The 16,900-nt window shown below is 36.1% G+C and overlaps 1 protein-coding gene across 2 annotated transcripts; it reads right to left on the bottom strand.

The window, feature by feature from the left end:
* Positions 1–1,101: 1,101 nt before the first annotated feature.
* On the bottom strand, positions 1,102–15,915 carry LOC306856678 (collagen alpha-2(VI) chain-like). Of its 2 annotated transcripts, none has more exons than XM_079396061.1 (28): positions 15,731–15,915; positions 13,358–13,441; positions 12,164–12,771; positions 11,961–11,981; positions 10,256–10,321; positions 10,077–10,130; positions 9,901–9,945; positions 9,556–9,582; positions 9,433–9,459; positions 9,279–9,323; positions 9,141–9,194; positions 9,002–9,064; positions 8,840–8,902; positions 8,712–8,765; positions 8,586–8,621; positions 8,440–8,502; positions 8,185–8,247; positions 8,003–8,065; positions 7,765–7,827; positions 7,627–7,677; positions 7,412–7,510; positions 7,220–7,282; positions 6,728–6,763; positions 6,600–6,645; positions 6,365–6,517; positions 5,687–6,142; positions 5,552–5,590; positions 1,102–2,609 (listed from the first exon to the last, which is right to left on the bottom strand). In XM_079396061.1, exons 2-28 carry the CDS (start codon positions 13,425–13,427, stop codon positions 2,008–2,010), a joined length of 3,030 nt encoding a protein of 1,009 aa, XP_079252187.1. In that variant the 5' UTR covers positions 13,428–13,441; positions 15,731–15,915; the 3' UTR covers positions 1,102–2,007. The 2 variants fall into 2 exon arrangements, with proteins under 2 accessions (XP_079252187.1, XP_079252188.1); XM_079396062.1 differs by lacking the exon at positions 1,102–2,609 and adding an exon at positions 2,766–4,524.
* Positions 15,916–16,900: the final 985 nt, after the last annotated feature.

The following is a 16,900-nucleotide window of genomic DNA, read 5'->3' as shown; positions in this document are numbered from 1 at the left end:
TGCTTATTACGGTAATTTCTTGCGCTCCGTCGACAAATGACGGCTGATTTCCGGGAGAGCGGGGAGGGAGAATTTGAATGGAGCGATAGGGAGCGCGGAGTTTTGGATTGCATAAAATAATAAACGAAACAAACAAAAACATGGTGAAGGAGGAGTAAACAGCACAGGAGTCGATTGGGATGATTTTTGATGAGACTTTGGGAGCAGTCTGAGTGAGACTTTTTCACATGTAGTGTGTGCATCGCTATAATGAGTCCGTGCGTGTAAATGTATGGGTGTATGCATGTGCACGCATTTACATGCATGTATAAATGTATGCGTGTATGAACAAAAAAGCCTCCTGAATGAAAACTGTGCAACCCAGTGTCCCAAAACTACTTGTATATATGTAATATAGTTGAATTTTGAAGTAAGAAGTGTTGGATTATTTCGATCACGATTTTTCTCTTTTTTATAAATAAAAAACAGAAAATATTTTACATTTGTTTTTTATTTTTGTCTATTTAAATTCTGTTTACAAACTCAACACACGACATTAATGGTCAAAAACTGTACTTTTTTGAAAGCCGTCTGTTTTCTGAAAAAAATGACACCTTGCACTTGAAAATAGCACATTCTGTTAGAATTTTACAGTCAAATAAACAAAATATGTAAAAATGACCTATTTTACCCTTAGGTTTTAAAGGGTTAAGGAGCAGTTTCATCAACATTGTTCAACTATGTAAAAGTATATATACTTGCAACCTTTTCTTAACAACAAAAGTGCAACACATTTCTAATCTGTGTATTTTCTTCAACATTCATAGACTTAAACCAATGACCAGAGAGACCTTAAACTGAATTATTTCTACTTTGACTCATAGATCAATTAAAAGTCCAAGAAAATGCATTTGGCAGCTCAAAAAAAAAAAAGCCCACAGGCAGCTGCTTCTACAATACATAACAATGTAGAGGAGAGTAGAATAGAATAGAGCAGAACAAAAAGAATATACTAAAGTAGAATAACAGAATTAGGGTAGAATTGAATAGAATTCTCATTCATTTTAAACAAACCTGGTGACATAATATTGCATAATAAACAAAAACCACAGACTCCTCAGTTGTGTTACCACAGCTTGATTTATTGTACTACACTTTCTTTTGACAGCACCATGGAAATCTTCATTCATCTTCAAGTGTCCAACAGCATGTCAAATATTCAAATGCTCCTTTTTGGTTCTTAGAATTAAGAGACTGATTGTGGTACTAATAATTATCGTAATTGTCTCATAATTATCCTATACATTAAAGTGTAGGTGAAGAAGCGTCTGTTAAATCTGAAACACTGGTTTTCTAAGCATGTGTTGGCTCAAGAGTAAATGTGCTGTGGAAGGTGACATAGATTTATTTTAGCTGCTGCTGGCCCTTTTTAAGTCAATGGCAATTTAAATTTAACAACGTTCTTCGACATAATTTTATTTTTAAAAGTGATTTTAAGTTTTAAGTGATACAGAATGAATGTGGCAAGTGTGTTTTTTTCTCAAATTCTTGTACCCCTGAATTAGTGCACTTTTTACTAACGTGCATCTGATAATGATATGCAGGAAAATGTCCAGTCTTACTCTGGTTTAGCACCTTGTGTATAGGAATATATAAAACAAAAATCAGCTAGAGGCCTTTCAGAATAAAAATACAGAAAGAAAAAAAAAGAAAAACTACAGTTGCAACTTTGTCAAAATACACATTCAGTACATATTCTTTGTGTGAGTGTTACTAATAAATTGGCCTCTTGGTTTACTGCAGTGTCTTCCTGTACCCAAAGCCCATCCCCACTGGTGAAATCATTGAGTTAAATCCAATGAAAGAGTTGCAGGTTATCCTAAGCAGTCATAACTCTGTATAACAAACCATTTTTACCACAATATAAGTGCATAGATGTAGTGTAATAAAATGCATCAGTTCTATTCTAACCATTGTGCTGAACTCTATGACACACCAATCCCCCTTTTTAAAAACCCGCCCCACCCCTCAACAGATCCACCGAACGAATCGCTCAAAAAAGCTAGCTTTGTTCAGATTAGCAAAATCCTGATCCCCAAAAATAGCCATCTGGTCACCCAGCGAAAGTTTCGCTAGGATCTCCTTGTCAACGTCGCTGCCCATGCCAACCACAGTGGGAATGCCCTCTGCTCTGCGCATGGCGCTAATGCCTTCCTCCAGGTTCTTGTTGCTGGTGACCCCATCGGTGATGAAGACAAACGCCAGCTCGGCATTTCGTCTAGCCAATCGTGTGCCTCTACTCGTAACGATATTGTTGACGGCGTAGATAATACCGCTGCCCACATTGGAAGTAGAATCCAGATACCTCAAGCTGGCCAGGCCATCAGTGATGAGGGTGAAGTTGTTGGTGAGTTTGAAGGCCAACTGATGTTGGTTTTCATCACCATACTGCAGAAGAGCCACCCTGGCATTGCGTTCATCATCGACTCCCCGGGCGAGGGTCAGGCGGTTAGCGACGTTCTCCACGAACTCACGTGCATAGCGGAAATTCTCCTGACCCATGCGCTCCGAGCCATCCAGCATGAAGATGAGATCAACAGGCCGCTGGATGCAGTTGGCTACAGCTGGCTCTATAAGATAAAAAAAACAGCAATAATTGTCTTGGTTGACATGCTTGATTCATTCCAGTGGAATTTTCCTGAATTAAAATAATGAATTGTACAAAACAAATGTGTTAGTTTACATAGATAAGGTTCATTTAAGAGCAAATAAAGCTATTGAAAATAAACATTTCATTGCTAAAGATATTTATTGGTCAGAGATAATTCAAGTTGCATTTCTTGCAGTCCAAGAGCTTGCCGTTTTTTCATTGCACATTTCTGATATACAGTATACATATATAATACTTACTACTAAATATACATAATCTTGCATTACCAAGAAAAATCTCATTATTGTCTATAATGGCAGACTGAAAAACATTCTTAGTCCATTTTTCTTTCACTCATGGATAGTCAATATCGAGATGCTCATAGCTAATTCACATTGATATGTATTTCCATTCAAAAAGATTCACTGAGATAATCATCAAGCATAAATGGCTATTAACATTTATATAATGAGGCTACAAAAAGTATTACTGAATTGCCGTTGTAATACATGAATGATATTATAGAGATATGTCAGATACTCTCTAAAGCTTTCTGTTGCCTAAATAGCAGATTAACTTTTGGGGGCAATTTAGAAAATAAATTCAACCAGAAAAAATACTGAATTTTTTTTTTTTTAATAAAACAATATGCTATAGCATTGGTAAAGCAGTTCATAAAAAATCCTTAATTTATCATACCAATTATTTGTGTAAAATATAGTGGGTATTTGAAAGTCGGCCATGGTACAGCAGCACTGAAAAGCTCCATTGATATTTCACTAACCCTATGCAAAGCTACAGCCTTGTGAATTCAGCCTTAATGTGCAAAGTGCAAAACTGATATGAATATAGTCTCGAAATGAAATGCTCATTCATTTACAGATCCTTTAAAGGAATAGATCAAGTAAGAAAATTAAATTCAGTCATCGTTATCTGGTTCTGTCATTCAAAACCTGTATGAATTTCCAATTTTCGATATACTACTTTACGACACGTTTATGGAGTTTTTACTTTCCTTTCTGGAGTTTGACAACCCCTGGTCACTCTATGTTTTTAGAAAAAGATCACTGTTTAAAACATTTGCTTTCGTGTTCCATTGAAGAAAAAAAAGTCATACAGGCTTGGAACAACGTGGGTAAGTAAATGATGACAGAATTGTATTTTTTTAATGTAAACTAACCCTTCATTTATCTTTGATATTCACAACACCAATGCATTTATAAAAGATCAAAATCCTAGAAGCCCTGAGGAATCAAGCTAAACTGGAATAGCTAATGAGAGCATGCTATGCAAGCAAAGTGTCGAAAAAATAGTTCATCTGTTCAAAACGTGTTCATTTTGCATATTTGAATGCAAAAAATTATTACAGGGACGCAGGCACGTCTCATTTTCATAGCATAGAATTGCTTTTAGCAGAGGCTAGAAAACAAGTGCAAGTGGTTGATAATTGGCCGTGATGTTAAATATTTTACATGCTATTTCTTTATTAGCAGCATTCGAATATTAACGCAAATACTATATTCATGCATAGACCAGCTAGCTTTTTACTTAACAACTCTACAGTGAGGCCAAGTGGATTCTTTTAGTCAAGCTATCAGTTTGAATTTTTGGAAATGCCCAATCCCGTACTTCCTAACACAAGCCAAGAGCTTTGTTTGGGTCTCCCATCATATCGGAATAGATCATTCTAAATGAGTCAATGAACAGATCAGTCCATCTCTGTTTGTCAGGTTCAGAGGACAGTTTAGCCATCTGGGCTGCGTAAGCCAATGTAGCTACAGCCTTGGTGTAGGTATCGGGGTGTTTGGCCTCTTGTGGATTGTTGAATAAGTTTGAGACGCTTAGTACAGTGGTTGGGATGGGACTGTCCTTCCACTCCTCTGCAAGGGCATCATCTGCAAGTGAGTGTTGAAACAATAGTTTTAGGGGCCTCCTAGCAACTGGCTCTGCCTTGTTGCTGTTTTGATTGATTTTAGGTTTTTGATTTGAAATCTTTTGCATTGATCATTGTGCATTTTGCTGACACACTCATAAGGAAATATGTTTGCACACCTTCGTTGTGATAATGTGACATTTCCATTGTGAGACTTGCTATATCACACATAACAAGTGTATGATTTATATTCATAACATATACATATGAGATGTATAATTCAACATACGTATAACATTTGTTATGCATACTGAACCATTAATGTATAAAAAATGACTTTTTATAAATACAGTATGTTTATCGTTTACCTTGCAAATCTAGACAGTTCTGTGGATTTTATATTATTTTGCAGAAAAAAAACATTATTATTATTATGACTTTTAATAATAAGTCAAATACAACCTGATTTTTTAATTTTTTTTAATTAACATGCTAGGTGTTATGGCTGACACAGCAACTATTAGTGTCATCTAATAATTGGCCATGAACAATATTTTATGCAGTGTTTTTATTGGTAACTAAAAGTGAAAAATAATTTTCGGTAATTGAAATCAAGCGAAATAAAAATTAGATGAAAAACTTAAAAAAATAAAATTGAAAATGTTGCCTTAAATAAATATGTTTGTTAAAGTACTAAAATGACTAAAACAAAAACTTAAAAATAAATTAAAGCTTAATAGAAATATTAAAAAACACAAAAACGAATAAAAAGACATGGCTAAAAACACCACAAAAAAACATAATAATAAAAGCTAATTCAAAATACGAATGAATGCTATAATTGTATATAAATAATACAAAAATAACACTGATTGTATGCATTGTATAGAGTATTTCCCCCTATTTAAATCCATTTAAACCTGTGAAAAAAGAAAAATGTAAAGAAAATAATACAAATAATAAATATATGAATTTTACTGTATACATTAAGTTAACCATACACAGAGTTAATCATACACATTTTTGTGTATATGAACAACAACACGTACCACTTTTACATGGAAGATCAGGGCAAACGATCACTGGATCTAAAACAAATAAAGAAAATAAAAGTCATTAAAAGCTAATTATTTCTGGATTTCAAGACAGCAAGCTAAAAACAGTAAAGTCAGGGCAGGACTCACCTGGACAAAGTACAGTCTCAATCCTATCGATGAAATCCTCTGCGACCAGATCAGCGAAACGCCTCATTCCCATGACTCTTCCATCTTTTCTGCAAGCAATGGACTTGAGGCTTTCGTTCTCCTCCGGCTGGTCAAACATGTCACCAATACCAATGGCATTCACATCAATGCTGGTGTCTGCGCAGAGGTAATTGAGCAGTTTGTCGTCATCACGGGGGTCGTACCGGCCATCTGTGATCACAACCACTGTCACGTTAGCCTTCGAACGACGGCTATCACGAATCAGGTTATCGTAGGCGAACTTCAGGGCAGAAGGCGTCCACGTTCCTCCAGCGATCCACTCAAGCTTCTTCACGGCGTCTTTGAAGGCAGACATTGAGTCGATCTTGGAGTCGTTGAGGCGAATGGCCTGGAATGTTCCATTGTGACTGTACTGGACAACGCCGACTCGAGTCCCTGAGATATTTAGCAAACACAGATTTTGTTAGATTACATCAAACCACTTCTGCATTGCTACTTAAAGTATTTAAAGCTAATTTAGATTTTATTTTCCCAAAGAGATTCCAGAACAAACTTAAAAAAAAAAAAAAAAAAATTTGTACAACAATTTGACATTTTCTACAGTAAATATGAATGGTGCTTGCCCATGCAAACGTTGGCCCTTCAATGTCTTTTTACCTGTTTCAGAACTGGGATCTTTTGCTATTGAGCCTAGTCTGTTGATGGTGTTGATCACGAAGTTCTTCTCTAGGGTGAAGTTGGTCAACCCCACACTTTCAGAGCTGTCAATCACAAACACAATATCCAGGGCACCACATCTCTTTTCACAATCTGAAAAAGACAAGAATGTTTACTGAATATACTGCAGCAATACATTTATTTTTATTGAAAATTTACCGCATGAGAATCTTACCACAGCATCCACAGGTCTCTCTGATGTAGTTCATGACATCACATTCCTGAAAGATAAAAAAAAAGAAATTATATATACAACATTTTTCCATTAAGTAATTTTGAGCAATTTAATAACTTAATGCTTACAGTAAGGCCAGGGTCTCCCTCTGGTCCGGGGTCACCCTGTTAAGTACACAATTTGAAATAATTTCATAAAAAAATCACTTAAATCACACTGCCAAACATTCAGAACTTGATTTAATGTTTACTGTTGTTTAAGGACTTTTCTATGGACAAAAAAATAAAATATATCCCAAATATAGGGCTGTTGTTTCCATATCAACAAATGTTTTTTTCCATGTCAACTATATAATGATATTCATTTACCATATCATATATTGAGACTGAAGACTGAAAATGTATATACTAGATGAAAGAGAACAAGCAGGCTTATTATCAACATGATTGACTGTTGTTGCTCTTATTTCTGCTGTGTGATAGACTCTTAGATGAATCCATATCAAGAGCGTATCATCGTTACACATAAATTTGATTGCGATCTTGATATGATATCGTTTATCACCCAACCCTACCCAAACATCATTTAAACAGTAATATGCACTAAAAAATCAAACTTGCATCTCTTCCTGGGTCTCCTCTAGGCCCCCTTGGTCCAGGTTCTCCTGAATGCCCGGGCTCTCCCTGAAACACAATGAAAAAATATTATCACATTATGAAAGTAAAACTGGTTGTAAATGGCATTTTATTTTGATTTTATAAAAAATGCTTCTGAACAGCAAACATGCAACAAAACTGAGTCAATTTGCTGACCGACTCTCCAGGAGTTCCCTTTTGACCTGGGTCGCCCTTTGGTCCACAGTCTCCTCTACTTCCCCTGGGACCAGGTGTACCTTTATCACCCCTGTCACCCTGTTAAACACATATTTATTATATTTATTTGTAAAATATAAAATATGATGTGATCTAAAGCTCTGAAAATTGAAATTTCTTTTTAGTACAAGAACAAATTTAACTCATTACGGTACCGTAGGTCCCCTTGGTCCAGGATAGCTGAATCCAGGTCTGCCAGAATCACCCTAAGGCAAAAGAATCAGCATCTTGTATTTACAACAGACATGCAAGCATTGATTCTGAAACCATCAGATTTGTTGTGTGTGATGTACCTTTGGTCCTGAAGAGCCAGGATCACCTCTAGGGCCAGAATCACCTGCGTCACCTTGGGAACCCTATAAGAGATATAACATGTTCTTTGCTGGCTATTCATCCAGCTAAATAAGTTCATCATCTGACGTAAGCAGTGAGACAAAAAGGCAGCTGTTTTTGGTTTTGGAGATTTTCAGCCAGTGTGTACTGTGAAATGACTGGAAAATATGGCATTTAGCAAAATTTGTTCATTTTTACATTTCTGCCTGGTTCTCCAGAAGCTCCTGGTGGGCCTCTTGGTCCTGGAAGTCCGTTATCACCCTAAAAGTTAGTAACGAAAGCCAGAAAAATATTTGTTTTTAGTTATATTTACCATAAAACCAATAAAATCCATTTTCAACAATGACCTGTTTTTAAGCAGCCAAATCAGTGACTCTTACCTTGGATCCTTTGTTGCCAACTTCGCCCGAAAGACCCCTGGATCCCTCAGAACCTGGTTCACCCTGTCAAACGTTATAAATATTTTAATCAATCAGGGCATGGTTAAAATAATTGTTAAATTAAATAACATAGTCTCCCCTCACGCAATCTGAGTTTACAATACAATAAGAGCCACTTACTAAGTACATTTTTTAACTGATAACTGAGAACCAATACTTTGTAAAGTTATAATTTTCAGTGAACCCAACACTGACCTTTTCTCCTTTTGGCCCATTACTTCCTGTGCTACCTTTAGGCCCAAAGTCTCCTCGCCTTCCCTAAAAAGACAATGGTAAATATCACCAAAAGTCAGCCTACTGTAGTTTTACAAGGGGAATATAAGAGAAAAAGAATTCCTCACAGGGTCGCCTTTAGGTCCAGGTCCTCCAGCTGTACCCTATAAAACAAAACAAAGTTCTCTTTAACACCATCTCTAATTTACATTGGTAAGATAACAATAATGACCATAATTAAAACAAATACATACAGCAGATCCTTTCTGGCCAGGAATTCCAGGTGATCCGCCACTTCCTCTCTCTCCCTGTAGGGGGTGTCTACATTAAAATATGATTGATAACTAATGTTAGTTTAATCTCTGTAATTATGAAATCTTACTTTGGGTCCAGGATCTCCAGCTGGCCCAAGTGGACCTGGTCTTCCTGGACGACCTGGATCACCCTGAGATGAAAGTGAGAAACCATGACACCTCAAACCACAATGCCTAATTAATGGCTTTTACGCACTGTTTCTCACTGTTTACTGCAATTTCTCAGGTACCTTTTCTCCCAGAGCCCCTTGAAGACCAGGTTCTCCGACATCTCCAGGATAGCCATCAGGACCCTGTAAAAGACACATTCATCTGTTAATGGACATGCATAATACCAGTATCTGTTACCCCAAAGGAAAAGACTTGCACCTTGTCGCCAGGGTCACCTTTGCAGCCAGGAGCGCCGATCCTGCCAATTTTTCCCTGTTAAAAAATAGTTATTTTTATTAAATTTTTGTATTTTTATTGCTACCCAAACTTCACTATCCCACATTTACTATTACTTACCTTCTGCCCATCTGTTCCATTTCGGCCCGATATTCCTGCAACACCCTGTTAGACAAAGAAAAAAAAAATGTTTTATAAATATTTCAAAATAGATGCAGCATGAAAGATTCTGGAAGAAATATAAAATGATAAGTAAACAGTCTAAGGAACTTACCTTCTTCCCTTGTGCTCCAATTTCTCCCTAAAAACAGATAATTTACATGTAACGTTTTTGGTGCATTACCAATAAGTCAACCATATTTATTAGATCTTACAGATAACATTGGGAAAATCATACCTTTTCACCTCTGAGACCAGGCTCTCCCTAAATGAGAATAAACAGGAGAGTGGTTACGAACAGTAATCTGGACGAATCAAGTGCAATAAGTCTAATTAGATGTACTCAGAAACTGAAATGAAATGCTTCAAGTGAACCGAGCATTTAACACAATATTTAGTTAAAAATCACAAAAAAAAATTAAATTATATAGTGCTCCCTTCTAGTAATCAGCCAAGCTAAATCAGTTAACGCTGATAATCTTAAAATAGCCAAACATATGCAGAATAATTGGTCTGATCAATACATACTGTATTGGTTTATGATTAGGCATTTAATCGCACCTGAGCAATGTGAAGAACTTACTTTAGGTCCAGGATGTCCAATGGGTCCCTCAATACCTGGATCTCCCTGTAGGTTTCGACATGAGTTAATACAGATAGTACTGGTGTGAGAGCCGAATACGCATTAGATTTAGTATAGTCTTTGGTTGAAATGCAGTGTTTTACCAAATGCATTCAATAGAACTGGTTTGTACTCACAGGACGTCCTATTTGACCTCTTGTACCGGGGTTGCCATTATCTCCTTTAGCTCCCTGTAATAATCAAGACGTTAGATTAAGTGTTAAGCAGAAAGAAAATGAGAGTGAAATTACTTGATAGTTAAGATTTCAGTCAGTCCTGTCTTTTTAAACCCAATTTAGCTTTTTAAGATTCTCACTTTCTGTCCCCTGGTTCCTGGTGGACCTGGAGGTCCTGGAGTCTCCAAACATTTCGTAGAGTAGCACTGGAACATAATGATGAAATTGAATTAGAAAACATTGTAATGTAAGGTCCTTCAGACTTTAAAAATGTTGTTCACACTGAGAAAAATAATGGTTCTTTGAAGAACTATTCACTGAAAGGTGGAAAAATGGTTATTCTGTTTCATTGCTGACAAAACCTCCTTTCGTATTTAGGCAAGGCAAGACAAATTACACTTATAGAGCACAAGTTTTACCATATAACCATAGTTGACCCAAAGTGCTTACAATAAAATAAATCAAAAAAGAGGGGAGAAGCATAAAAAAAAAAAAACTTATTCTTGAGACATGGGACAAAACATGTCCAGCAATTGTAACTGCTATTAGGTATAGAAAATAAAATATTTTCAATTGTAAATGTTATGGGGGATTAATGTATTTAACACAATTATTCCCTTCAGCTTAATTTTTTAATTATTAAATCAAATCTATGACACTTATTGTCTTCTCACTACATCTAAAACAGTGTGTCCACAGAGAAGGGTTCAATCATTCATATGCTATAACACAGACAAAAATGTTTTTTAATTATGAAAAAGAGCTTGTTTTATCAAAGGCAACACTTAATAATACCTCATATCAAAGCAAGGTTGTTTTTCAATGACAAATGCGTGTTTCATACGGTTTCAAAACTGTGTCCCTACTTTTTGTCAACGCCGTCAGACATTCATTAAAATGTAATAAAATCAGGGAATATCAGGGACAGCTGTCCCCCTTGCCACATTGCACCTCTGCAGAGTAATCAGCGTCAGACAGCCTCTGGTCAGTTTTATAGTTTTAAAATCCTTTTAAAAATCATTTTAAATCCTAATGTTAAGATAAAAGTAACTGATCACAAGTTCTTAATGACCTAGAGACTGTATATGGACTAGGAAGATCACAAATATAATCCAGGGCAGAATTATGCAATGCCTTATATGCAAAAAGTAGGACTTAAATTTTATAGGGAGCCAATGAGTCAAGAACAGGGGAGATATGATCCCTTTTCTTAGTTTCTATTAACAATCTGGCTGCTGCATTTTGAACCATCTGTAACCGAGACAGTGTAGACTGACATAGGCCAAAGTACAAAGAGTCACAGTAATCGAATTAAAAGGAAATTAGTGCATGAATTATGATTTCAAGTTTTTTACCAGAAAGAAGGTCTTTCACTTTTGCCACCGATCTGAAATGAAAAAGCTACTCTTTACAACTGCATTTACATACTTATCAAATTGGAGACAAGGATCAAAATGGATTTTTTGCATTATTGAGTAGGTTATTACTTAAGAAACCAAACTGTGTTTTAATGGAGACGAGTTGCTAGTAGCAGCAGCTTATTTGTCATCAAGGTCCTGACTTCATTAAGGCATAAAAAAGATGATCTAATGAAGAGTCATTTCCCTGGTTTGATTGGAAGATATAGCTGGAGATCGTCAGCGAAACAATGATGATTTATGTTATGTTTCTGGAGTATTGCGCCCAAAGGGAGCATGTAGAGGGAAAACAAAAGAGGGCCAAGAATGGATCCCTGTGGAACACCACAATGGATAGGCGCAGTACATTTTAGGAGTATATAGCTCTGAGGAAAGTGGTGCAACATGTTGAAATCAATGGATGGCAGTACACTGATATGGATCTCACCTCTTGATAAGCCAGATGAAGCTGTAATAAAGAAAAAGACCAAAGAAAGATTATTATAATACCCTTTAGCTCACAACAAATATGAATGAAGTACTAAATAGTGTCTTCGTCATTAAAAACATCTGAAAATCATCCAATATCTTAATTTTAGGGTATTATGCCACTGCATATCCAAAAGAAAAGTATTAAAGGCATTGGATTACCATTGTGTCATAAATTCGATCGATTGTTGATTGCATTATGAGTGGCCGCACTCCCGTGAGATTAACCGCCATATATGTGTTACGATAAACTCCAGCAGGTGAGTTAGCGATCTCCCTGAGTCCCGTCTCCTCTAGGTTCCTGGATGATGCGACAGCGAAGATCTTAATGAATTGGTCACGTGCTCGTTCTGCCGCCACTTTTATCCCACCACATGGGCTTCCTGTCACGTGACCATCAGTGATGACCACCGCAAAACGTTTGGCATTGGGTTTGGACGGCGAGCGGACCAGTTGCTGGGTCATGTTGGTGATGGCGCAGTCAATGTACGTGCCCTTGCCCAGGTAATTTATTTTTAGGAGCTTAGTGATGAACACATCTTTACTGGTGATGGCACTGATGATCTCCTGCCGCTGGGAGAAGTGAAGACCTCCTACAGACCAGCTGATGTCAACTAAATCTTTGTACTTAAAGTCTTTTAGTTTATTAGCAAAAGCGGCAGTGAAATCTTTGATGCTGTTTACCAAGCTACCAGGTGGGTTCTCTTGCAGAGCTATGGTCTCAGATGTGTCGATGACAAAGTACAAGTCGATTGGGCATTCGGTTGTTTCTGCAGAGAGAGAGAGAAGACATACAGCAAATTCTCAACACTAAAGCTAAACTAAAACAACATAAAATAATATTAAAGAATCTTTATATTTCTTAAAATAATACACTACCTTTCAGTAAGGATGCATTAAATTGGTCGTAAGCGACAATAAAGACATTTTAATAGGGTAAGAAAATGTGTGAATGTGTGATTTTTTTTATCGATTTATTTTATTCTTGTGACGGCAAAGCTGATATTTGAGCATCATTAATCTAGTCTTTAGTGTCACATGATCCTTCAGAAATCATTCTAATATGCTGATTTGATGCTCAAGAAACATTTCTTAATATTATCAATCTTGTGTTGTTTAATATTTTTGTGAAAACCTTTTTTTTTGTATATATAAAGTCCACAATAACAGCATTTATTTGAAATATAAATATCTTTTTTTATATATAATATCTTTTGTAACATCATGAATGTTTTTACTGTCACGTTTGATCAGTTGAATACATCCATCCATATTTTTAAATAAAACACGTGTAATGAACAATGCATTCATAGAATACTACAGAATAATCAGTTAGTGAAGTAAGCATTTCCTCACTTGTGCAGGGAGTCTGACCCTGTGTGTGAACACCCACAAACAACAGGAGGAGGATCGTTAGTCTCATCATCCTTATTCTCCTTCCTAAACACACAAACAAACAGGATGTGTTGACCATGATCACCTCACAACACGCTCAGAATCTGTACCCATCTGTGGACATCTGTTATATTCTAGCAGGCAAATTACATTTACAAAACATCAGGAATTTTGCATGTCTCTCCGGTGCCAGAATTTGGGGAATGTGACTATTTAAATCACTCTAATGCACAATCATAAAATTATTATCAGTAAAACTGCATAAATTGAGTTTCACAGAAATCACAAAATCTTTTGCATCAGCCAGTTGCATTATCAATCTAACAAGAAGCATAGAAACTGCTAAACTGATAAAAAGATTGATATAAGACCATATTTCATTAAGATCACAAATTATTATTGAATTGGCCACACCCATAAGCAGATGAACTGAACATTGAAAGATAGGAATTCAAGGCAATGGCATTCTGGGAAATGAAGTGTTATGCCACTTTGGTCCATAAATCTGTCTGTAGTGCCTTCATTATTATTATTTTACACTTCCTTGAGTTCAAATTTAAATATCAGTTCTAGCTCGTGTTTGCCTCCTCAATTCATATTCACCACAAATTCAATTCTGAATGCCACAAAACCTTACTATACAGTATACGTCATACAAACTAATTCTATTGATATTTAGGCATATCTATAATACAGTTTTTTTTTATGTCAATCTGGAAATTAGCTATAATAATTTTGTAGTCACGTTAATTAATTTGTCCTACAGCATAAATTACACAGTTCTATTTCAAACTTCAGTTTTGAAGATTTTATTTTTTTATGCAAGTTGCTAACACTTTGCTAAATAAATGCTAAATATAATAACCACAAAGATGAGCGTTTGCATGCTCGACGAGTCAGACAACCATTCTTCTAATCAAATCAAAGTTTGTAATGTCATTCACCTCATAGCTGGTTGGATTGGTTCACATCTTATTACCTCTAAAGCCTTTCTCAAATGTTTTTAAATCTCTCTGAAAAAAAAGTGAATGGGTTGTGAACCACTACTTGTACTTCCGGGATGAAGGCAACTGGATGGAAAATGGGCAGTCGCTCTATTATCTAGACAGAAAGATGTGGCTTACCTGCCCGGAAATTGTTTCTAATTGTTCAGATACAGTGTCAATCTCTATAATAATAATAATAATTTACTTTTCACTGTGTAGTATCAATGGAATTAATAAAGTTTTTCAATGTCATTATTCATGTGTGAATTATTGTACAGACTGCTGCTAGATGCACCATACAGTTGTTGTTACTTTTCACATCATTGGTCAAGATGGACCAATCACAGCCCTCATGATTACTGTATATAGACAGATTGCTGGGGATTTTCATTTTTATGCACAGTTTAGCATATCAAATGTGTCCAATGAAAAAAAAGTGACTCAAGGTGACTTTCTGAGGCCCCAGCCGTCCCCTAAAGTAAAATAACTTTTGTCTCAGAGGAGACAGATAAGTAAATCGATAATCAGCTCAAATAATCGGCGGTCATATTATCTTTGGTCCTGATGTCAGTTTGTCTGATGCCAAATCATACTAACATTTAACTCATTACTGAACTGTCAAAGCAACTTCAATTAAACTAGCTGATTCATCTGAAACAATCCTCAACAATTAGTACGGTTTTACCAGAATTTTGTATTTGAAACAATTAACTCAGCTATGCCTTCATGTTTATAAAAATTAGCTGATCTGATATATGCAAGCAATTAAATAAATACTGCAACAAATCAGAAATATGGCCTTTTGCCACAAACGCCTTACATTCAATCAGCACAGGTGTTACTAAATAATTATAATGCACATATTACTAAATATTTAAAAAAAACTTAAAAAAAAAAATGTTTAGTTATTTTACATTTTATTGCATTAGGTATCAAGGTTGTTTGTTTATCATACTGATTACACCACAACTCCAGGTAGGCTACTGTATTTCAGGCCCATTAGATAGTATATGATATGCAATATACAGTATGAAAATATATAGCCATATTCTAAACTCAAAATATCCCAAAAGAGTTTACAATCAGTCAAAAAGTGCAGCAGCACGCATATGTGATTAAATACCTTGATTAAAGTACATGCAACACACTTTGGGTTTTGAAATCACAAATAATAAAGCATGCAAACCCGTTTATTCTTTTCACTAAATCGTTTTTCGACTATTTACAGTTCACTGAACAGCCGAACGTGCAGCTATGTGATAGTTTAAGTGCCTGAGCATTTCCAAACGTCCACTCTTCAGAAACAGAGACGCACTGTAAAGTTATATAAAAGTCAGACATCACTTACCCACCCAAGATCAGGAAATCTGAAGAATTTTTCGAGTGCTGATTTATGTTTGAGGTTACCAAGCATATATTCCGAACTGGGTAAAGCAAAAATTAGAATAAAGTCCAAAATAAGGGAGTGAGTGAAGAGTCAAGCTGCAGGAGAAGTTTCCTCTGCGCTTCTCCCAGCTTGAACAGAAGTCTCTCGTCCCTCCTTCATCAGCGCTAACGGACCGGAGCATCTGTGCACTGCCTCTTCTGTCCGCATGGCGGCGCTGTGCATCCACACTGATGGACTACACTCCCCACGACTTTTTGATGGATATCTGGTGATAAGAGGGGAGGGGAGGGGAGGGGAGGGGGGGACGGGGGGGGGGGTTATATGGATCACCCACACATGTTCACGAAGTCCAGAGTCAGGACATCTTATTGAATTGTATTTATTTTTTGAAGAAAAAAGAAAAACCGTGTGCTGAATTAAAAGGAACTCTCACATGGCTTTCTTCTGTGGAAGTGCTCTAATGAAATGCACATGAATAGCATCTTTCCGCATGACAATTGTTCATTTCCAAAGAAAACAAGAGCTATGGCATCTTCTTCGAGTTCCAGTTTTCTACAGAATGCATGTGAAAATCACTGCCAGATGTTATTAGTAAAGACGTTAAATACTCTGTGTGTGTGTGTGTGTGTGTAGGCCTATAGCCTATCCTACTGTTGTTGTAATTCCTATTGTTTGCAAAGTATAAATACTTCATTTGAATCATCATCATCATGATTTTTTCACGTTACGTAATAAGAATGAGATCATTTTGCATTACAGTAGGCTAATATGAATTTGTGCTTAATTATCATGAAATAATGTCTGAAAGCATTTTAATGATTAGCCTATAAAAATGGGCTTAATTTTCATATGCAAGATATACTTTCTTATTTGTTTTTTGTTATTTTAGGTTGAAATATGACCTGGAAATGTTCTCAAGAGGCGTCATAGCTTCACCAAGTTAAACAAAAAAAAAAAATGTAAGTCATGTCTAGTTACGGTCGTTTCCATAGTCGATTACATGGACCAGCATAACAAAGTATTTCCAATTGTAGGCATCTGTCAGAGTGTGCACTATTCACAACTGAAGAAGTTACTCCACTGAGTCACCTTCACCAAAAGATATCTACATAAACATTCATATTCCAGTAA

The sequence above is a fragment of the Barbus barbus genome, assembly GCF_936440315.1.
Source record: "Barbus barbus genome assembly, chromosome: 37".
NCBI classification, from domain to species: Eukaryota; Metazoa; Chordata; class Actinopteri; order Cypriniformes; family Cyprinidae; genus Barbus; species Barbus barbus.
Note: the sequence above shows the minus strand (reverse complement) of the source record. Positions and strands in the feature narration are given on the sequence as shown.